This window comes from Prionailurus bengalensis, chromosome D3, assembly GCF_016509475.1.
Source record: "Prionailurus bengalensis isolate Pbe53 chromosome D3, Fcat_Pben_1.1_paternal_pri, whole genome shotgun sequence".
NCBI lineage: Eukaryota > Metazoa > Chordata > Mammalia > Carnivora > Felidae > Prionailurus > Prionailurus bengalensis.
In genome coordinates this window covers 19,630,237-19,652,708 of record NC_057356.1, presented here as the reverse complement: position 1 = coordinate 19,652,708, position 22,472 = coordinate 19,630,237, and the positions used below count along the sequence as shown (strand labels likewise).

General features: G+C 53.0%; 1 protein-coding gene across 4 annotated transcripts; it reads left to right on the top strand.

Moving 5' to 3' along the window:
* The first annotated feature begins 3,625 nt into the window (after nucleotides 1-3,625).
* On the top strand, nucleotides 3,626-20,700 carry RAB36 (RAB36, member RAS oncogene family). 4 transcript variants are annotated; one of them, XM_043557904.1, is made up of 11 exons: nucleotides 3,632-3,890; nucleotides 4,674-4,756; nucleotides 7,782-7,873; nucleotides 9,757-9,822; nucleotides 10,252-10,353; nucleotides 13,004-13,068; nucleotides 14,661-14,712; nucleotides 15,762-15,843; nucleotides 16,171-16,261; nucleotides 17,821-17,918; nucleotides 18,443-20,700. In XM_043557904.1, exons 2-11 carry the CDS (start codon nucleotides 4,688-4,690, stop codon nucleotides 18,578-18,580), a joined length of 855 nt encoding a protein of 284 aa, XP_043413839.1. In that variant the 5' UTR covers nucleotides 3,632-3,890; nucleotides 4,674-4,687; the 3' UTR covers nucleotides 18,581-20,700. The 4 variants fall into 4 exon arrangements, with proteins under 4 accessions (XP_043413838.1, XP_043413839.1, XP_043413840.1 ...); XM_043557905.1 differs by having other exon boundaries at nucleotides 3,633-3,890; nucleotides 17,821-17,940; XM_043557907.1 differs by lacking the exon at nucleotides 18,443-20,700 and having other exon boundaries at nucleotides 3,856-3,890; nucleotides 17,821-18,432.
* Nucleotides 20,701-22,472: the final 1,772 nt, after the last annotated feature.

Genomic DNA, 22,472 nt, shown 5'->3' with positions numbered 1-22,472 from the left:
CTGGCTGGAGTAATTGTTCTTGAAAGCAAGCCAGACCCAGCCATCACCTGCATAAAACCCTCCTGTGGCTCCCCACTGGTCTCAGGATAGATTCCAAACTTCTAGCCTGCCACTTAAGGCCCGGGGTCATGGGCCTCCTTCAGTCATGCTGGATTCTAATTTCCCAAATGGTCAACTATTTTCTGCAGCCTGAGCTACTTGTAACACTGACCACCTCTTTGTCCTTCGGGACACAGCTTGGTATACACTTCCTCGATGAAGCCTATCCTCTCCCCAATTCCAAATTAGTAAATGTTCCCACAGCTTAATTATCCCATTGGCAAACTTTCTCCTCTAATTCTCTACTTATTTCTGTTTCCTCCTGCAGACTCCAACTTCCCTGAGGGTGGAGACCATGTCAATCCTGTTTACTTGTCTTTCCAGTGCCAGGAATATACTAGAAGGCTTTCAGTAAATGTAGAATAAATGAATGGTTAATGGGCTTGAATCAAGATTTATAATCTACAAAGCACCTTCACCATCTTGTGTGATCCTCACCACAAACCCTTGAAGTACAGGGTCAGGTCCATTTTATAGCTGGGTAAACTGAGGCATAGGAGGAGGTAGAGCAACTCACATAAGTCCACCCACTAAGCCTGAGTCTTCAGCACTGAAATTTAACAAAGGCACCAAGCATCAGCCTCCAGCACATTTAGCTTTGAAATGAAGATAACTAACCACGACCTAATCTGTTGTGGCCAAGGATCCCATATGGTGATGTGGAGATCTGCCCCCTACTGCTGTCCTTCCAAGGACCTAATCATAAAAGATCTCTCTAAGCCAGAGCCTCTTAGCTTTTTTAGGAAGGTGGTGTAGAGAGCACTGGGCTAGGAGTTCAGAAAATCTGGGTTCCAATTATAGTTCTAACTCACTAGGCAAATTATTTTGATTTTTTGAGCTTAAGATTCCTTATCTGTGAAATCAGGAAGCTAAATCAAGTAGATTCTCAAAACTGGGTACCCTAGGCCTCTCAGAATCTGGTTACAGAGTCTTTTTTTTTTAAGAGTTTTTTTGCTAATGTTCATTTATTTTTGAGAGAGAGAGAGAGACAGAGTGTGAGCAGGGGAGGGGCAGAGAGAGAGAGAGACACACACACACACAGAATCTGAAGTAGGCTCCAGGCTCTGAGCTGTCAGCACAGAGCCCCACATGGGGCTCGAACTCACGAACTATGAGATCATGACCTGAGCCCAAGTTGGACACTCAACCGACTGAGCCACCCAGGCGCCCCTGGAGTCTTTTTTGCTTTTTTTTTAAATTATCCTTGTATTTTATCATTTTTCAATCTCTTTTTTGTTATGTTCTTAAAGATACACATAACATTATGCTATATATATGTTAATTTATGAGGCATAAAAATGTAACAACGATCTATGAATTCACCACCAGACATTATCAATGCCTGCATCCTCTTTCCCTATCACATACCCCATCCTCCTCTCCAAAGCTAACTACTCTCTCATTTTGTGATTACACAGTCTTACAAGTGCCTCTGGAGGCCATCTAGCCCACATGCCTCACTCTTCAAACAGAAATTAGCTTACAGGAGCTCAGTGACTCAGGTCAGCTTATAAACAGCCATTAATTACAGAAATTAATTATAAAATGAGCTCCAGAAGCCAGCCATATGATATTCAGGCATCATTAGATTCAGAACTATGCAGATTAAGGTCAATAAATGGTAGGCCACTGCAGGGGGCTGGACTCCAATTAAATGCCAATGCTACAGCAAGAGTTCTTATGCCCTGATTGCAGAGAGGAGGTGTCTGGGGGAAAGACTTGAAGGAGGGAAGCACACCAAAATAATCAAGGCTGACTTTTCAGGGCCAGAGATGGGGGATCTTATTTATTCTCTGTGTCCCAAATTGTTTATTTTCATTTGAGTTATTTATTGAATAGGCAATATATGCACATAGAGGAAAATCTAGAAAGTATGAAAGTAAAATGTCTCCCTCCTTTCTCAACCCCCAGCCAACTGGTTGTCTTCACTTGTAACAACCACTGGTAGCTTTCCAGAGCTCAGCTAAACTTATACAAGTAAATATGATTCAAACAGTGTTCTCCACCTTCTTTTTTTTTTTTAATTTAATATTCATTTACTCACTTAACACTCATGTCTGCTCTGTCCAGGCACACTGTTTAGCCAATGCAATACATGGATGAAATAAATAAACACCCCTGCTCTCACTGCTGCCAGTGGAGGGAGATAGGCAATCAACATAAACAATAAATTATATAATATGTTAGAAAATGGTAAGTGCTTGGGGGAAACAGAGCAGAATTAAGGGGTTGGGAGAATACTGCCATTGTAAATAGGCTGCTTTGGGGAGGCCTCATCTAGAGGTGTTATCTGAGCAACCTTGAAGAAGCTGAAGAAGGGGAGCAATGTGAATATCTGGGGAAAGAGCATTCCAGACCTAGGGAACAGCCAGTGTGCAAATACCCCAGTGCCTGGTGCACTGCAGGAACAGCAACAAGGCCAGTGGAGCCTGTGTGGGATGGGGGGTTGGGGAGTAAACAGTAGAAGATAAGAGAGGAGGGTCTCCTGGGTGACTCAGTTGGTTGAGCATCTGACTCTTGATTTCAGCCCAGGTCATGATCCCAGGGTCATGGGATCAAGCCTCACATTGGGCTCCGAGTGGCACCTGCTTAAAATTCTCTCTCTCTCTCCCTCTGCCTCTCTCCCCGATGTGCTCTCTCTCTCTCTAAAATTAAAAAAAAATTAATAAAAAATTATTTTATTAAAAAAAATTTTAATATCTATTCATTTTTGAGAGACAGAGAGAGACAAAGTATGAGCAGGTGAGGGGCATAGAGAGAGGGAGGCACAGAATCCCAAGTAGGCTCCAGGCTCTGAGCTGTCAGCACAGAGCCCCACATGGGGCTCCAATTCATGAACCATGAGATCATGACCTGAACTGAAGTTGGTGGCTTAACTGACTGAGCCACCCAGGTGTGCCTAAAATAAAATAAATTAAAGAAGAAGAAGAAGAAGAAGAAAAGAGAGGAAATAAGGCCAGAGCAAATTACATGAAGCCTCTTGGACCATTGTAAAGACTTTATTACTCTGAAGAGATGAGGAGGCATTGGAAGATTGCCATGATCTGATCTGTTTTAACAGGAGGATCCCTGGGGTTGCTGAACTGGGAATAGGTCAGAGGCAAGGGTGAAGGCAAGGCGACCAGCTGCAGGGAGAGAAGTTGATTGCTGGGACATGGGCAATACTAGTGGAAGTGGAAGAGAGTTAAGAGGATACTGGACAAATTTTCAGGGTAGAACCTACTGGATGTACCGATGTCAGATATGGGTTGTGAGAACAAGAAGTCAAGGGATCTTGGAGATCCCTTCATACCAATATATAAAGAAAAACAAAAAAATTAGATAACCATAAAAAATCATATTTAATATTCTGAAAATAAATATTTAAATACTTCACATAATCTCTATCCGTTCCTTTGAGCCACCACCTATCCCACGGAGGCGGGTGCGCGAGTCTCTCCACGCTCAGCCCCACCCCTAGGGCCTCGGCCCCGCCCCTGAACCCGCCCTGCCGCCCTCCCACAGCCTGCCTGCCAGTTCCGGCCCTTGTTACCAAGGTGATCGCGGGCGCCTGTGCGGTGTCCTGGAGGGTTCCGCCGTTCCCCAAGAGGCTGCGGTTGCTACGGTGACCGACTGCGCTATCTGCGTGTGGGACTCTTTCCGCTGTGAGCCCCGCCCAGACCCCGTCCCCGACGCCCTGGATTCGTCAGAAACCGGCGGGCCTCGCGTGGTGCTCGTTGCCATGGTGATCGCTGCCCGGGGCCCAGCCTGACCAGGTCACCAAGCTTCTGGAGCCTTCGCAACCTCCGTCGGTGAGTCCGCCATACCCTTGCCCCAACCTCGTTCGCCCCCGTATGGGCTTGTCCCGGAGGCCCTATTTGGGAGGGCTCCGCGTCTCCGCCCACCTCTCACCGAGGTAACCTTAAAGCCGAGGCCTGCAGCCCCCGGGGCCTCATTCCCTGAGCGCCCACCTCGGGCCAGGCCCGTGTTGGTCCTGAAGGAGAGTCAGATCAGATCCGGGAGGACGATAGGCCTGGTTAAGGCCTCGGCCAAGGCCACCCTCGTGGGGAAAGGGGGAAGACAGAAGATGCAGGACTGTTGAATAGGCCTGAGGGGCCAGGTGCTGGGCATGGTGAGGGGGTACAGGGAAACGCCTGTGGGCTGAAACCTAAGCACACCCCCCCCCCCCGACCCAAACCTTAATCCCTTAGAGACTAGGAGCAAGGGACCACCCCTCCCCACCCCAATTCCACTTCCTCCACCTGGGCTATGATGCACAGCTCAGCGTTTGTGCAATGCCTCACTCGCACCCCAGTGATAAGTTCAGAGAGCAGCCTCTCCTCTCCTGGTTGGATACCTGGCAGAAGGAGACCCAGGTCTTCCTGACTCCCAGGCAGGATTAGGAAAGCCTGGTCCCCTCCACCCCCACCCCAACCATACTGTCTGCAGATGGAAAGAGATGACCTCTGGCCAGTATCCCTGACTGAGAAGGCCAGGATCAATGTTTAAAGCGGCTGAGAAGTTAAACATAAACTTGAGGCTGAGTCCCCAGGGTTTTGCACAGCTCCCTAACTCTCCCCTGGTTGGGTCCACAGGACATTCTGGAAGGATGAGGTCCTCCCTGACGCCTTTGGGGCCACCTGTGAGCCGGGACCGCATCATCACCAGCTTCCCTAAGGTAGAGAGTCATTAGGCCAGCCCTTTATGTGTGTTTCATGTCCAAATCCACATTTCCCCACCTGCATTCATCACTGGAAACAAAGCTCAGGAGCCTAGGAGGTCAGTCCCTCACTAACAGACCCTGGGAACTTACCAGAGTTTAGAGAAGCAGGGAGATTTGGTGTTGACTCTCCCAAAGTGGACCAGCAAGTTAAGGGTGACACCAGGAGACAGGGTGGCATGGAGGTTAAAGGCACAGACTTTGCTGTCAGACAGTCCTGGGTGTGAATCCTGACTCTGTCATTTGACTGTGTGACTGTAGGCACATCACTCAACCTCTCAGCTGCTGATACATAAGGATAACTCCTCTCACACTGGGTGCCTGGCTCTTGGTAAATGGGAGCTCCCTTACCCACGTTGTGGGTATTTCTGCCTTTCTCATTATTACTACTGTTATCAAAATAGTATTCTAGTTTCCTGAAACCAAATCCGGGGGTGTCCCTCTTTACCATTCGGCTTGGTTCCTGCTGAAAACCCACAGCTCTCTGCCATGTGTATTAAAATCCAGTATTAATTGCATCAGGGGATGCAAATCAGTACAACCCCTATAGGGGGCAGTGAGACAGTATTTCCCACCTTTGTGCTGCCCCTGCCTTCTGATCCAGCCATTCAAGGCCAGGCATTGAAGCAATTTGTAAAACAGGTCAGACACAATGTAAATGTCCTCCAGAGGGGGCTGCTTCAACAGCAAAATGCTACTTCCTAACAGACGTGAGGAAGAATGAGGCTTCCTTCCCTTCAGGAGCTGATGTGCAGTAATGGCTAAAGTCAATTAAGTAAAATGCAAGGAAGGGAACAGTGTGTAGTGTACTTCCATGGGTGGAAAAAAGGAGAGGGGAGAAAACAAATGTATGTGTTTGTACATGCCAAAAATACCTCTGGAAGGACACATGAGATGCTGCTGTCAGTGGTTGCCTCCATGTGACTTGGGACAGGCATGGAGGGAAAAATCCTCCCTGTAGAGTGACCTCTTTTCTTGACTTCTGTGCCCAGACTGGGAAGGAAGAAGGAGATGGCTGTAGGACTTTGGGTAATTTGGGTCTGCAACCATATCTTCTCACCTTTTCTTCCTCTACACACCCACAGAGAAAGCTGTGGTGCCTCAGATCTGTGGACAATTCCCCCAGAATTTTCCATCTCAACAGAAGCCCAGGCAATTGCTTCCCTAGAAAGCTTGACAGTGGTAACCAGGGATGATGGACACAGATGTTTCATGAGGCAAAAGGAAGGGAAGTGTGATGGGCACAAAACAGTTCAGGGACAGAGGACCCCATTTACAGAGAAGACCAACAAGGTTCAGAGAGGTAGGGAGAGCTGCCTGGCATCACACAGCTGGGTGTGGCAGAGCCAGGACTTGATGTGGGTCTGACTCCAGAGCTCCAACCTTCCCCTACCCTGGGGCATCCATCGTGTTTTCACAGAGGGTAATATTCTCCCCACTCCCATCTGTGGCATTTCATCTTGTATCCCAGGGCCACACCATTTCACACCTGAGAAATTCATGGTCAGTAACTCCTGTTACTCTGTGCCTCAGTTTCCCTGTATCCAAAATCAGCCCACGCTTCCTGCCCAGTCTTCCTTATTACATTTCTTCAGTGCATCCAAAATGGTGGGATTCCTCTAATGACCACTTTGGCCAGGCTGGCCCCTGTTTTGAAGGCGACATGGAAGTCGACAAGAAAAAGCAGCCAGCTTTCTCCTAAAGTAGCTGACACTGTTCCACATGAATGTGGGCCACAGGGCTAAGCTGTTCACCTGCATTACCCCTTTGATCCTTCAACAACCATATGAAGAGCTGCTGTTATGAGTATTCCCACTTTACAGATGAGGAAATGGGCCTACTGAGATGTTGTGACTTACCCTTTTGTAAAGCTCCTTCCACTGTCCCTGCTTCCTCTGTCCCACATGGAGCTGTGGGGGCACATGGGCCAGGGAAGAGCCCATCTCAGTGCCTGGGAATGCAGAAGAAATACTAGGGCTAAGGGAGGAGGTGGAACTCTTGCCATAGGGGAGCTGTGGGTCCAAGCAGTGCCCCTCTGAAGGACACAGAGGGCGGCCCAGGGGACTACTGCCATATCATGGCAGAGAACACCAACAGCTTCCAACGATGCCCTTCTCCCCGTGTCCTTACCACGCTCCATCCTTAGCCTCCGCCAATCTGAGAGTAAAACATAACAGTCACCTTCAGCTTGTTTAATATCGTCTTTTCCAATTATAAAACAAAAGTGCACTCAACATGTGTCATGACCTCTTGATAGCTGTGAACATTTGCTGAGCGCTTAATATGTGCCAGGCTGGGTCTGCCCTGATGGCTACAACATTATTTCATTCTATGCCTCCAGGCTTCTGAGGTCTTAACAGATGGGGAAATTAAAGTTCAGAGACATTAGACAGCTGTCTGGGATCACACAGCAGCTAAGAGTGGACACAGGTCCTCCTCTTCCTGTTTAAGAGAGATCGTACTCTTAAACCATAGCCCAGTTTTGCCTTCCAAGAAATGTGGAAGATAAAAAGAGCCCTCCAGGACACTTCCCATGTGCACATATGCATATTTTTAAAGAAAAATGGCACCCAAGATCTGTAGAAAGTATGGAAGGACCTTGGAGGCTAAAAGGGCCCTCACAGCCCACCCCTCATCTCACCCTGAGGGGCCCTGAGAGGACAGAGATCTGCCAAATGCCCACAGCAAAGGCACAACTGCCCCAGGCTAGACCCAGCTCTCCAAGTCACCACCCGGGTCCTTTGGTCTGGCCTGGCCTCTGCTGTTGCTCCTCAGGACTCACAAGACCCTGGAGCCTCAGGGCCACTGATGGGATAGAAGACAGATGTGACAGAGGGATCAGAGAAAGCTAATGAAGCTGGAGCTTTGAGGCTGGGGCAGGAGAGAATGCTGGGAAACAAGTCACCGCCTCGCTGCCCTGCTTGGTGATGGAGCCGTGGCTTCACAGGGTACAGTGCCCACCTGTTTGTCTGTCTTTCTCCAGTGGTACACCCCTGACGCCTGCCTGCAGCTCAAGGAGCACTTTCACGGGCAGGTCAACAGCACCTGCCAGAGCAGGAACACGGGGACCGTCGGGTGAGTGACCCCACATGCCAGGGGGTGCAGGATGTGTGAGGAGGTGGCAAGAAGGAATGAATACATGGATAAATGTATGAACGAACAAATGAAACACAGAGATGACACCTGTGCAGCCCAGTACAGGCCTGGAGCTGATGGGGATTTTGATCTGGCTTTGCTTGACCCACCTCTGCCATAGAGAACAGCTTTGCCTTTTCTCAGTAAGTTGCGCCATGACTTTTCAGCCTGAGGTCTCTCTCCGTGTATGTCTGCTTGCTCTGTCTGGAATTTCTTTCCTACTCTTTCAGCTCACAGTCTAGTGTCAGGGGAGTCCCCCATCACCCCTGCTCCCCAGCCTGGGCTGGGTGGGGTGCCCCGCCTGTGTGCTTCTGGGTCCCAAGGACTTAGCTCACAGAATTCCAAGTTTGTCTATCTGGATTCCTAGCCTAGGTCACGAGACCTAGCCTGTGAGGGCATGGGCCGTGTCTGTCCTGTTCCCTCCTCGGCAGCACCTGGTACCACCTCATTCCTGTAGCGCCTGGCACCGCCTCGTTCCTGCCTTGGCAGCAGCCAGCTCTGCCAGCACAGGGAGTTAGCAGTTACTCTTCTTGACACACAAGGACCAGGGCCTGCTTCTGCCTCTCCTCCTGAGGAGCTCACAGTCTGCTCAGGCAGTCCGCTGAGCTCACAGGTGTCGCACGGTGTAGTGAGGTGGCAGCGGACACCCAGCACTGAGGTTCCCAAGGTGGCACAAGGTGAGGCTTCACTCAGGTCAGAATAGCCAAAGCAGCCATGGTCATGGGCTGAGAGCATTGGCCACCAGTTAGGACGTACTGGTACCTTATAAGGTGCTTCACGCAGATGACCTCTCTGACCCTTAACAACAGCTCTGGGACGTGCAGAAACTGAGGCACGGTGGGTACCCCCACAGTACCTCAGCAGTACCTTTACTCCTTCATCTGGGAAGTGGAGTCAGGGCCGGCCTGCTCCAGAACTAGAAGCCAGCTGGGAGCAGAGAAGACACAGCCACTGCACTCTCAGACATGACCAGGGGAGCTGCACCGGGTCACCAGGTGACACAAGTGCCTTCTCGCAGTCTGCCGGCAGAGGGAGTGCCTGGTCAGATGTTTGCCCATTGAGCTCCTGTGGCTCGAGCTGCAGAAACTTAAAGTATCACCAGGAGTCCCAGGCATGCTGCCGCAGGGAGTGCAGGACATGCACAGGGTGATGCTGTGGCTATTCTCAGTGAGCAGGGTCCCTGGGGAGCCCAAGAACTTCAGAGCCGGTTGGCCTCAAGCCACAGCCTGGTGCCGTGTCCTGGTCTGACTCCTGTCCACTCCTCACCTCTTGGGGCCTGCCTGGACCTTGCAGATACCTCCAAGGCAGTTGGTGGCCATGGTGTCCTGGTCAGGGAGCACCTGCTTGCAAAGAGCAAGAGCCCATGCAGCCCCAGGGGTGGGTATGAGCATGCAGGGGCTCTCTTCCCCCATGCCTTTATTCCCTGCACATGGGTGTTATGTCTGCATCAGTGGCTCCCGGTTCCTTACTGCACCCCCAGCTTGTAAATCACACCACCTAGGACTCCTCCCTCCACCCCGTCAGCCCAAGACTCAACCTCTCATCATGCCCAATTCTTATCCTCATGACAGAGCCTCGCCTAGTGGCACAAGGGTATGGCCCCAGAAACGGCAGAGTCCCCAGAACAAATGCAGGCCCTCCTGCCCTCCCCTTTGAATACCAGGGATGGGGCTAGACATCCCAGAGTGTCTCAGAAGGTGGCCTGTCCCCTGTCAAGGATTGAGGAGTGGTTCATGAGTGGGGAGCTCAGGGAAGGAAGGGCCCATATGTATGAAGATGCTCTGTGGCCAAGCTTGAGAGCAACACACCCATATCCCTCACAGGCTCAGACTCTCCAAGGTGGTTGTCGTTGGCGATCTCTACGTGGGCAAGACCAGCCTCATCCACAGGTATGCCTGCCGCCACACCTCCCAGCACCGGTTGTCACACTTTTGCCTGGGAGGCCCATATAACTTTGTCGTAGTCAAAACTGCTTGGCTCATGGGAACCATGTCTCCAGAGGGGGTACAGGGAACCAGGGAGTGGCAGGTCAGGAGGAGGAGGGCGCAGCATCCCAGGAGCCTGGCATTCATGACACCATACCCTGGGACCACGGGCTCATACCTCATTGGCCCTGACCTGCAGTGTTTGCCTTCCAGGCTGCTGCTCCACCCCCACAAAGCTCTTGTTGACAGCTCCATCCATCTAGGGTCTATCCCTGTGGACCATCATTTCCTTATATTCCCTACAGGGTGAATTTTTCGTTGCCTGCAGACTTTGGCTGTTGTGAGCAAAGCTTCCACACACAGCCTCTCTGATGACTCCCTCAACTCCCGCAGGTTTTGCAAGAATGTTTTTGACCGTGACTACAAGGCCACCATCGGGGTAGACTTTGAAATCGAGCGCTTTGAGATTGCTGGGATTCCCTATAGCCTCCAAATGTAAGTTGCCATCATGTCACAGCATTTCCTGTGTGGCTCATGGGTGGGCTCTGCGGAGGAGACCCTTGGGGAAAACCTTGGTAAGCTCCTTGTTGACTGTGTCCTGTGGTGCCCAGTGAGGACCTGTCTGGACAAACAGGAACAGTTATGTGAAACTGGACTTCTCCAGTTCCCCGAGGCCCTGTATACTCCCTCAGTCCCCATGGGTGTCTCACATTGGTCATCAGACCTGGGAAAGGCCTCACAGACCAATGAGCCTACTCACCCTCATTCTCTCTTAATGCCCACCCCTCAGGTTCTGGCTCCGGGTCCAGGTCTGCCTGGCCCCTGGTGATCCCAGTCATCTCAGGCCTGTGAGCATCTGTTCTCATCTGGAAAATGGAGCCAAAAGGCACCTAGTCCATGTGCCTTCCTCAGGCCTGATGTACCACCCCCACCCCCACCCTCTGCCCTCGCTCTGCTCCATCTCCTTCTGTCTGTCTGCTTCCCTGCCAGACCCCATGTCTCTGCCTCTCAGTGACCCACTGGCTTCAGCCTCTCCCTCCAGTTTCCCTCAGAACAGCCCAGAGTCTTTTCCCCAGCCTCACACTTTCCCACTAGAGCTCTGGACCTTACCTTCCTTCTCCTCTGGCACCTGGAGGATACTGCAGGCCTCTCTGTGTCACCAGCCCTACCCTCTCATGTGTGGCTTCCTCCCCCCTTCCAGGCTGCCCTGCATGGCACATTCTATGCTCTCTGCCCAGCTGCTCCTATACCTCCTCTTGCCTACTGCCTCTGTCCTGGTCCCCTTCTCTTTTCTCTCTCCCTGGGGTTCACCCCTGCTCCTCTGGTTTCATTTCTCCATCCTCTATGTCCTGCTTGGGCTTAGCCAGGGAATCTATGGTCATCAAGATGGAGGTCACCCTCTCATAGACCTCAGCTCCTAACTCTGTCATGATAATGTCTGCTTCCCTGAGGACAGCCCCAGTGCAGTCCTAGTGATACAGGTGGCACTGCTGAATCTTGCACAAGGGAGAGTACAGGGCCAGACCAGAGCAGAAGAGGCTGTGAAAATGCAGGGCTGTGGGATCAAGGGGCTCTGGAGCCAGGAGAGCTGAGGAGCACAGAGCTGATGGGGCAGCCTAGGTGGAGCCGTGCAGAGAATGGCCTGTGCTGGGCTCCCCGTTGTGGCCACTGGCCACATCTAACTAGAACAGATACTGTCCTGGCTTGGCTTCTTATTGTCCTACATTGAAGCCACTGCTAGCTATCCATCTGGCCCCACCTCCAGGCCACCCTCCAGCTTCCCATCCAGAGTCATCTTCAGAAATGAAAGACAATATGAATGAATTAATGAAAGAATAGAGTCAAAATGTTCTGCGTCATGCTGAATCACATGAAAACATTTCAGACTTTTGAGGTCATATTCATGGCTTGTCTACTTTTCCATTTGCTGAAGAGTTAAATTCTGATCTATTTATTTTTTTTTATTATTTTTTTTTAATTTTTTTTTTCAACGTTTATTTATTTTTGGGACAGAGAGAGACAGAGCATGAACGGGGGAGGGGCAGAGAGAGAGGGAGACACAGAATCAGAAACAGGCTTCAGGCTCTGAGCCATCAGCCCAGAGCCCGACGCGGGGCTCGAACTCACAGACCGCGAGATCGTGACCTGGCTGAAGTCGGACGCTTAACCGACTGCGCCACCCAGGCGCCCCTATTTATTTTTTTTTTAACATTTATTTATTTTTGAGAGACAGAGTGAGACAGAGCATGAGCAGGAGAGGGGCAGACAGGGACACACACACACAGAATCCGAAGCAGGCTTCAGGCTCTGAGCTGTCAGCACAGAGCCTAGTGCAGGGCTTGAACCCATGAACTGTGAGATCATGACCCGAGCCGAAGTCGGATGCTCAACCGACTGAGCCACCCAGGCACCCCAATCTATTATTTTTAAAAGGGAATGGATTTTCAGGTTTAGGCCTGCATATTGATTACCTGCCTGGTTCTAAACCAGAGCAAGTAGATCTCAGCATGGGTGTCCCCCTCTCCTGTAGTGTGCTCATGGCAGACATCATTAATCGATTGTTGCATTCTTTTCCATAAAGTCAGGGCTGTGCCCCTCCAGAGAGCCAGAGCTCAGAGTCACCCAGGAGATGCAAACCATGTCCCTGTTATATACTCCCACCCCCCCCAACCCAGAAACCTGAGCATACCCTCTGCTGCAGTACAGAATGTTGAAGCCATGGCCCAGCCACACATGAGCAAGGGCAGATCCATAGCTGGCAGCCTAGCCTGGAGCCCCATTCCCATTCACAGGGCCTCCCCTGCAGGTGGATTTCCACATCTTCAGAGCAAGCATATCAGGGAACATACTCTTTTTTAATGGCATCGTCCAAAGGGACTAAGCTACAACTCCATTTATCCAGGCAGTAGAACTACTTGGGCCATGCCCCCTCCTCCATTGGCATGGTGAATCCAGCCAGGAAGCTCCCCCATGGGGCACCTTAGGAAGAGATCATGAGTAATTGGTGGGCGGGGACTACTGGCTGGTAGCTGGGATGGGCCCTCAGGCCTGCCCACCCACAATTGCTTAATCTGCTGGCTCAGACCACTGCAATTGCTTAATCTGCCACCTCTCTGTTTCCCTTTCTGTCTCTGCCACCACACAGCTGGGACACAGCAGGGCAGGAGAAGTTCAAGTGCATTGCATCTGCCTACTACCGGGGTGCCCAGGGTGAGCATATGGGTGATGGCAATGGTGGGGCCCTCAACCACGTACAGCAGGAGGCTCCCACTGGGCTTATAACAAGAAGTCCAGGTCCTCCACGCAGACACCAAATCTGTCCTCCGAGAACCACTGAGAAAATTCCTGGCCAGTCCTCTGGGATGAAGAAACTGCCTTCCAGCCAGCCCGGCCTGTGGTTGGCCTCCGCAGTCACATCCTTCAGGGACCCTGTGCTGGTGGCTGCTCCCTGTGAGTCTCAGCCAGTTTCAGCTCAGAAGGATGCTCAGAGAGGGAGATGCATGTCTAGAAACCCCCTAAAAAGAAAAGAGCATAGTCGACTCCTGGAGGAGGTGCAGGGAGGCTAGGCTGGAGGGGAGGAGTGGCAGGGCCACAGGAGGACTGCACCTGCGGATGGGGGGCAGTGGGGGTGGCCCGGGCACTGGGCAGGCCTCCCAGGCAGCAGCATAAGCTCCCCACTCCAACCCCAGCTTCCCAGGAAGAAGGGGTTTCAATGGGAGACATGAGAACCGCTCACAGGCTCCAGAACCAGGCTCAAGTTTTGAGGCACAATTATGTCTACTCAGTACTGGTGTAAAGAAATTATAAGTTTCCATTTGCGATTTGAGAAAAGCAGAAACAGGAAACAAACCATGAGCACTTTGGCTGTGGGTTGGAGTTCCTGCACTGGCACGTCTTCTCAGGGGCATGACACACCCTGAGGATGAGGTGTGAGGCACCGGGACACCTCTGGGAACTGCACCCTGGCCCACCACCATCAAGGTCCTCAGTATCCTCCTTCATTTCCATTCTTTTCTGCCTCAGGCAGCCTCCTACAACCTTCAGCCAAGGTGCAGAGGAAGGTTCTGCCCAGCCCCGCTCACTTCCCCAGGGCCACTCTGGAATGTCCTCCACATGGGGCTTCCCTCAGGACTCCCAACGGGCTCCTGGACACCCTGGACAAAACAGGTCCAGGCGGAGCCATTGAGGAGAGGCACCTAGGGGGCAGCGGCTGCATCTCCCAATTTTCTGTCTACCTTGCTCCTCAGAAATTGTTTTCCTAAAGCTGGTTGTTGCTAATTATCCTCATAGCCATAGCTGCCATTGGTCAAAATCCCTGCATCAGGCCCTAGATCAAGAGCTTGTAAAATAGCTGTTCTTGTTTAATCCTCATGGCAACCCTGATAGCCTGAGATATCATTCTCACTGCTTCACAGATGGGGAAACTGAGGCTCTCAGCTGTTAAAACCCTCATCTGAGCTCCCTCAGCTGTAAGTGGCAGAAGAGAATTTTGAACACAGGAGCCTATGAGCTCATCTTGCCTCCCTGGATAACCCCTGGGGCTGGACCTCTGGATATGGGTTGGAAAGGGTGGTGGGTAGGTAGGTCCCAAGGGGCCGCTAGGAAGTGTCTCTTCCCCAGCCCCCATAGTGGGGACCAGAGCCGACTGCCTGGGGGACCACTCTGGCAGTTGTGTGGGAGCCAGGCTCCTCTCTGGGTTTCTCCTGGGGAGCAGGGAGCTGCATGAGGGGAGCCCTTCCTGGTCACACCATGTTGGCCTCACCTGTTGCTGACCTGCTCTTGGCTTCTCCCTGTGTGTACAGTGATCATCACAGCCTTTGACCTCACTGATGTGCAGACTCTGGAGCACACCAGGCAAGTCTGGGACTCTGTGGCCCCTGTGGTCCTCTTGGGTTTGGGAACACCCACGAGCTGGGCCCCCATTGGTGGGTGCACATGACCAGGCTCACTTGTCAGAACTGACTGCCCACAGGCCACTTACTGTCCAATTTGCCAAATTATCCTTTAAAATTTGCATCCATCTGCTGAAGGCAGGGCCAGTTCAGGATACACGGGCAGCCCAGTCATACTGGGGCCAGCACTCACAAGGTCCTGCCTTTGCTTTTCTTTTTTTTTTTTTTTTAATGCTTATTTATTTTGTGTGCATGGAGCAAGGGCAGAGAGAGAGGGAGACAGAGTTTCTGGAGGGGGCTCTGCACTGACAGCAGGGAGCCTGATGCGGGCTCGAACTCACGAACCATGAAAGCATGACCTGAGCTGAAGTCGGACGTTTAATTGACTGAGCCCCACCAGGCGCCCTGAGCCTGCATTTGCTTTAATGCTCTGCTGTCACCATCTTGAAAGCTTTAATAATTCCTGGAGGAGGGGCCTCACATTTTCACTTTGCCCTGGGTCCTACAAATGACGTATATCCAGTCCTGTCTGAAGGGATAGTATTTGCTGTCTTGGGTAGAGATCAGTCAGGAGACCTGGTAACATGACCAATTCTGGGAGGCCATCTGCTTCTCCTGGGAATTGGGAATTGACCAAAGTCCTTTCACCTCACTTGGGCTTGAGGCATTCATATCCAGCTTCTCCCAAACCCCGTGAGGGAGGCTGGGGTGATTGTTTAAGTTGATGAAAGGACAGCACTCACCCAAGCTGACACAGGGTGAGGGCGCTGCCAGGGTCTTCACCTCCCCTGACAAGTGCTTTTGCATCCCCACCCACCTTCAGTCCAGCTGGTGGCAGGACCAGCGCCCCACTCAGCCAGCTGGGTCTAGGTGCCCTCCCTGCAACTGGAGGCTCAATGCTCCCAGCTCTGGGGTGGACCCAGGTCTGCACCCTCCATTCCCTGGTCTTCTTCAGACGTCTCTAGGGAGACGGATGCCCTCCTCAGCCTGTCTTCCTTCTGTGCATTCCAGGCAGTGGCTGGAGGATGCGCTAAGGGAGAACGAGCCGGGATCCTGCTTCGTGTTCCTCGTGGGAACCAAGAAGGACCTTCTGGTGAGCACGCCAGAGCTAGAGGCTTAGGATGGCACCCGGGAAAATGCATCCACTTTCAGCCTAAGCTTGGAGAATGGAGGGTGGTGCTGACATGCCTAGATGGGGATTTGGAGGCCAGGAGCTGAAAGTTAGGGGCACCTGAGTTCCCTGTTCCTGTTTTGTCTTGTCTGAGGGATCACTGGGGTCTCACCCCTGGGGATGTGTACCCCCACCCGTGCACTGAGGCTGCCCATCCCAGGGTGACATGGGGAGGGAGGAGGCCCAGTAGGAAGTGCCTCCCCACAGGGAGGGCCTGGAAAGCTGGGTCAGGAGGGCTGCTTCTCCCAGTCAGGGGCTGCATGTGAGCAGGCAGAAGTGGAGGCTGTGCGCCTGGCCAGCGAGATGCGGGCGGAGTACTGGTCGGTGTCAGCTAAGACAGGTGAGTTGCCACAATGCAGAGCTTCCTTCTGTGTCTCTATGGAATGCTTGAGTCACAGCCAGCTGTGCTGGTGATGATGCAGGGCCTTCCATTGCTTGAGAGGAGTCTCCCATCCCTAAAGGCAGACTAGGAGCCCTCCCCCATGGGCAACAGGAATAGCGACACCTGGCCCTATGCTTGTGTTCTGTAATGCAACCCCCTCCCTCCTTGAGTCAGATCCATTTTATCTCTGTGAGTCATGTCCAGGGCCATAGGGAGGAAGTAGCAGGGCTGGGATTGGAATATAGCCCTCACCTGTAACCACTGTACCATTCTGCCCACCCCTCACCTGAGGTAGCCGGGTAAGAGGTACCTCCTGGCACATAGAAGGGTCCAGTAACTGGGGGCTCCCACCCCTTCCCCGGGTGTCATCGTGAAAGACACTGCAACATTGCTCATGGCCCCCTGGCCCTCATCCACATCCCACCCATCTGTCCTCCAGCCACACTGGGCCCCAGCCACAGTGAGCCCTCGGTCCCTGTGCCACCTTCACCCATGAGCCACTGTTTACTTCGGCCCTGGCAAGATGCCTAACATCTCTCAGCCTCAGTGTCCTCATCTGAGAAATGGGTGATGCTTTCTATCTCATCTTATTTTTACTGTAAAAACATGTTGTCTTAAATTATAAAAGCCATGTGTATTCATGGTGGAAAAGTTAGAAAATGCAGAGAAGCAAAGGACACACTTTAAAAACACAGGTTGTTGCCAGGGATGAAATGAAATAACATGCAGTTATTGCATGGCTCATAGAAGGCCCCAGCGGCTCTGGGGACTCAGGCATTATGCCTTGTAGTCCTTGCCCTGGGTGAGGGGCTGCGGTAAACATCTGGCCAGGGACTTGGTGAGGTAATGGTGGGATAGGCACCACGGGTGGAAGCACAACTTCCAGCCTGACACAGATGAGTGTGGCAATGGCCATGCCCAGTTCCCTCTGCCCCTTCCCGACAACATCCACCGTGCGTATGAGAACCCACCCTCTTAGAGTAATAGCACATTCGTTGAGAATTCTCCTATGGGCCAAGCAGGATTGCCCTGAGCAGTTGTATAGGTTGTTAGCTGCACAAGGGTCATGTGCATGTCAGGAGTTGGAATCTAGCCCTGTGCCCAGGTGGGTGGCCTCCTCCACCTGGAGGAGGATGCACAAAGGCTCCGTGTGGAAGTTGACAGAACATTAATCTTTACAACTGCTCACTGGACAGGTGCTCAAAAGTGACAAGAGAGCAGACACCCTCTGATCTCCACACATCCCAGTGCCTGGCCCACAGGAGATGTTCAGTGGCGAATAATTGGAAGAGTAGATGCTGGGAAACCAAGCCTCAGATTTGAGGGAGCTGCCAGGGCAGGGGGCCCCAGAACCCCCTGAGGTGGGAGGCCGGGCCAGCCCGCCCCATCCCTTGCACTGTGCCGCCTCAGGAAGCCCCACAGGCGGGCCACCCTGGCTCCCGCACCTGTTGGCTCACAAATTCATCTGTGGGTGAGGGGAGAGGTGACAGGGTCAGGGCTGTCTCTTGGGCCCACAGGGGAGAATGTGAAGGCATTCTTCAGCCGCGTAGCTGCCCTGGCATTCGAGCAGTCGGTTCTGCAGGACTTGGAGAGGAGGAGCAGTGCCCAGCTCCAGGTCGGCGACGGAGACCTCATCCGTGCGTACAGACAGCAGGGTGGGGACTGGGGAGCAGGCTTGCAGCCTAAAATCTATGTCCACCATCCCCCTGTCCCAAGAGCCCATTCCCTTAACTCGTCCCCCTGTGCTGTCCTCTCTGGGCTATCCTTTTTGCTATTACTCGGACCTCAGGCCCACAGCCTCCCTGACCCTGCCTGCCAGCTCAGACTCCCTCCCTGGCTCTCCTTGCCCTTCCAGCAGCTTCCTCATGAGCCAGGCTGGGCATCCCTGGCTGCATGGATGTGTCCGGGCTTTGGCTCTTCTAGTCTGTGTCTCTGCCCGTGCTGTTCCGCCACCTAGAATACATCCTAGGCCTCTCAGCCTGTGCCAGGTAATCAGGGCCTTGATTGAGAGGCCCAGGAGGTCAAGCTCAGCTGGGACCAGTGGAGTCACCAGAGGGTACCAGCGGCAGGGGAGGGAGGCTGCCCAGTGTCAGCTACAGGTGCTTAGTTGAGGCCATGTGACTTTTTCCAACCTTACAGGAATGGAGGAGAGTCCACCCGAGACCCAGGAGAGCAAGACATCCTCCAGCCTGGGTTGCTGTTAGCTGGGGCCTGCATCCGAAGCCTCTACTCCCTGCACATGCATGGACAGTGCCTTCCATGACCGTGGAGGGGTGATAGGAAGCCATCCGTGTCTGCCCACGCACCATGCTGAGTCCCAGAGCTCAGCCACTTGTCATTAGCAGGTCAGGAGCCAGGAAAGACCTGCTCTGGCTGCCCAGGAGCCTCTCACTGCCCAGCTGTGGGTATACTGTGGTGATCATCTGGAAGGCCAGTCCCTCCTATAGATTCACCTGGCCTTGAGAGGCCTCAGGACTACAGATATGAGACACTTGTGCCCCACTATCTCTTACCCTCGGCACACATCAGCTGCCCATGTAGGCACTCTCCCAGCTTTCCTGGGTTGGCCTCAGAATCCTTCTCATCTAAGTGATCCAGGCACGCAGGACTTGTCAAAGTCAGCATATGAGGGAAAATCCACCTGTCATCCCTGCTTGGGACTTTTCTGTTCTCAACAGGACTTGAAGTTCTGGGCCTCGGAGCCCCAGGCTTCATCGTCCACTGTCCCTCTGCCACAGACTTATGGGATCCCTCAGCAGCCTTGCCCCTCTGGAGGAGGATGGACAAGATGGTCTCTCAGGCCCCTTTTGGCCAAGGGGTCATCTTTGGCTCGCCTTTGATCCCTGGGATCCTGTCCTATTGGTCAGTGGGTGAGAATATGCAGAATAGGCTATTCGTGCCCCTCCGGCCCACCTGGACAATGAGTTTCCCTAGCTGTGCTATGGGAAGAAGGCTTCCCAGCTGCCCCTGAGGTAAATTCCTACTACATCCAATGTGCATGGCACTGCCCTGCTGTTACCAGCAATGGTCACCCAGACACTGCTGAGCTGGTGTCCACGGTTGCCCTGCCATCCCTCTCTCCCTCCGGCCTATACAGGAAGGGCCTGGAAAACAAGAAAATGCTGGGTGTGTGCCTCTCAGGACCTTTGTGGTGGCATCCACGTATCTTTCGAGGATATCAGAGGCCCTCCAGAGTCTAGCAAGCTCCTCACCTACACCACCCCGTCCTGCACATCCAGAACCAGAAGGAACAACCCAGGCACCCCTTCCCCAGCTCCTTCCCGGAGTGCCCGCTCTCTCTATACCCTCATCTTACTCTTCTGTGGGAGCTATTGACTACCCCCACCCACTCCACACTCCGTGGCCCTGGGTGGGTGCCTGCTCATCCCTGCCCACCCCATGCCACAAGCAGGTGGGCACATCTGGGCACTTCCCACCTGCTTCTCAGGTGAGCATTTTGCAAACAGCTGTTCTGGTTAGTGCCCTGAACAGTACCCCATACAGTGCCTGGCACACTGCAAGTGCCCAGTGGCGTTCATCGGCTGATAGTGACTGCCAAATGCTGGTTGGGGAAGAACCTGGCATCTTTTTTCTGTTCATTCTCCCTTCACATTTTAGCTGTCTTTTTTTTATAGCTATAAAATACTTCTTTATATAAATCACACAAAGGAATTATGTACACACTTGTGATAAGCCAAAACAAGACACTACAAAGCTTTGTATATAGACTGAAACTCCCCCTCCTGTCCCTGGAAGTAAGCATTGTTAATGGCTGTGGGAATCCTCTCAGACTATTCCTGGGCAGCACAACCATGGTTGTGGGCTTGTTTGTTTAACCAGAATGAGCTTCCACCACACATGCTGCCTGGCAGCCTGCATTCTTGTCAACCTGCAGGAGCCCTCTCCACACCCCGAACCTACTTGTTCTTTAGCAGCTGCCGTTTTCCTTCCCATGATGGACGAGAGTCCCAAGTGCCCTGCCCCCTGAGGGAGACATTTGGTTTGTGTCCATGTTTTAGCTTTTACCGAAGGTGCTTCAGTGACCATCTTATAGATGTAGCTTCGCACACTCAGGATTCCCAAAGAGGACTTGCTGGCCCTTCTGTGGCGTGGGTCCCCAGCTTAGTCCACCTAGACACAATCTTGGGGGGCAGGCAGGTCACATTAGGACCAGGGCTGTGACACACAACAGAAAGTGTCACAGGACGGAGGAGCCTGGTCACAGTGGCTGGCGCTCTCCAATGGCTCCCTCCCCTCACCCCTTCAGGCCCCAGGGTTGGGGGGGGGGCGCGACAATAATAGTGTCCTGTTGCTAGCTCCTGAGCTAGAACCAACCACAGTATGTTGTGTGTGCCCACTCTCTGTAAGTGGCCCTTTATTAAACGTTCCCCATGCTGCCCACTGTGTGCTTGGTTGTTTCCCACTGGTTGATTCAGAGTCTCCTCTGTCAGAATCACTTGACAAGCTGACAAAGACATTCTCTTCAAACACCTCAAGACTTGGCTGTAATTTCTGGGGCAGAAACAGGACCATACACAAGTGGTTCAGAAATCGCTTGTCCCTCAGCCCCATTTCCCTGCCAAGCAGCCTCAGCTTTGGGATGCTGTGTCCCTTACATGGGTCCCCCAGTCAGGTGGTCCCAGTGCCCTGTTGCCCAGGGTTGTGACCCCTAAAAGGGGTTTATTCGCATGTCCTCAACTGCACCCAGCCCTCCTCAGGGTCCCCAGCAGAGCCAGGAAATGAGCTAACCAATCCCTTCCTCTGTCACCCCCTGCTCCCTGAGTCTCCACAGTTTGGGTCAGCCTTCCCCCAGCCCTGCAGCCATGTGACATGACAAAGCCTCCCCAGTGATTCAGAGTGGGGCACTTGCTCCCAACCTCCCTAATCTTGTGTCCTGGGCACCTGCTGGCCTCTCTCTTGCCCTAGCCCTGCTTTGGGCCACTAGAGTGGGTGGGGGGAGACTGAAGATCCATTCAACTCTCACTTCATCTGAGGGGTGAGATGGGAGCCACCCCCAAATGAACCTCACTCTCCAGAGAGACCCAGGGCATCCTAAGCAGGGAGAGCTCAGGTTACCTAAGATCTAGGTAACTGGGACACAGACATGGACAGAGGGTCACTTACGTTCATACATTCGCATGGATGAGAATTAACGTACCTGGGAAAGGACCAGGTTCACAAGGAGTTCAGAGCCTGCAGGGGGGACACGGCGACCAAGGAGGCCCAGGGCAGGGACCAAGAGAAGGCATGGGGTGGCGGGAGCTTTCAGAAGAAGCAGCATGCAGCTTAGGGAGGACCCTCCTCTTCTAGGGGAGAAAGGGCTCCTGAAGACTGGGGGGGTGGGGGGAGGGGACCTGGGTACACCATTGCCCAAGAAGCCCAGGACTTCAGGCGCTGCCCTGATATGAGACCCCCTCCCAGCAGCTCCTGGGCTCCTCTGCCATCTGCTGTGGCTCCCAATGTCACCTCCCATATGTCGGGCCTTCCCCTGAGGGAAGTTGATCGGCAGACGGGAAATGTGGCTGTCACACCGCCTCCGCCTCTTTCCAGGCAGCCCAGATCCTTCCTGGCCTCCACCCCCACATCCAGACGCCTCCCCAGCATTCAGGACCACCAGCCAGCCACCTGTCTGAGCCTGCACCCCAGCCTGCTGTCTACAGGCCCTTCGCTCTGCTTACTCCCTACTCTGTTCAGGAACACATGGTGGGTGGTCTGGGAAACAAAGCAGCCCCAGGGCTCCCTTGTGCCCCACAGGTGGGTGGCACCCCCTGGCCTGAGGGTGCTCTGGGCCTCCGAGCCACAGCCTAGATCATCTCACAGGCCATGCTTTCAGGAACAAGCTCATCTTGTCTCTGTGAAAGCTGGAAATGACAGCCAGGATACCCCCCTGGGACTCCCTAGCTGTAGGGGCCTCATCAATAATTGATTCTGCAGAAAGCAGGTGGAGTTAAGTTGAGGGGGGCCTGGGAGGGAAGGCCCACACACTCACTCATTGGGAAACCTTGGCCAAGGAAGTCCCACAGAGGTTGCTGCTCCCCACTCTGGGCCTGGGGCTGGTGGTCTGGAGGAGGTGCCCAGCCGTCACGCACTGTCCAGTACAGCACAAGCAAACAGACTAAAGAACAGCTGTATTGATCGCCCTAGTTTTCTGTTTTTGCCTGCAGCTCCC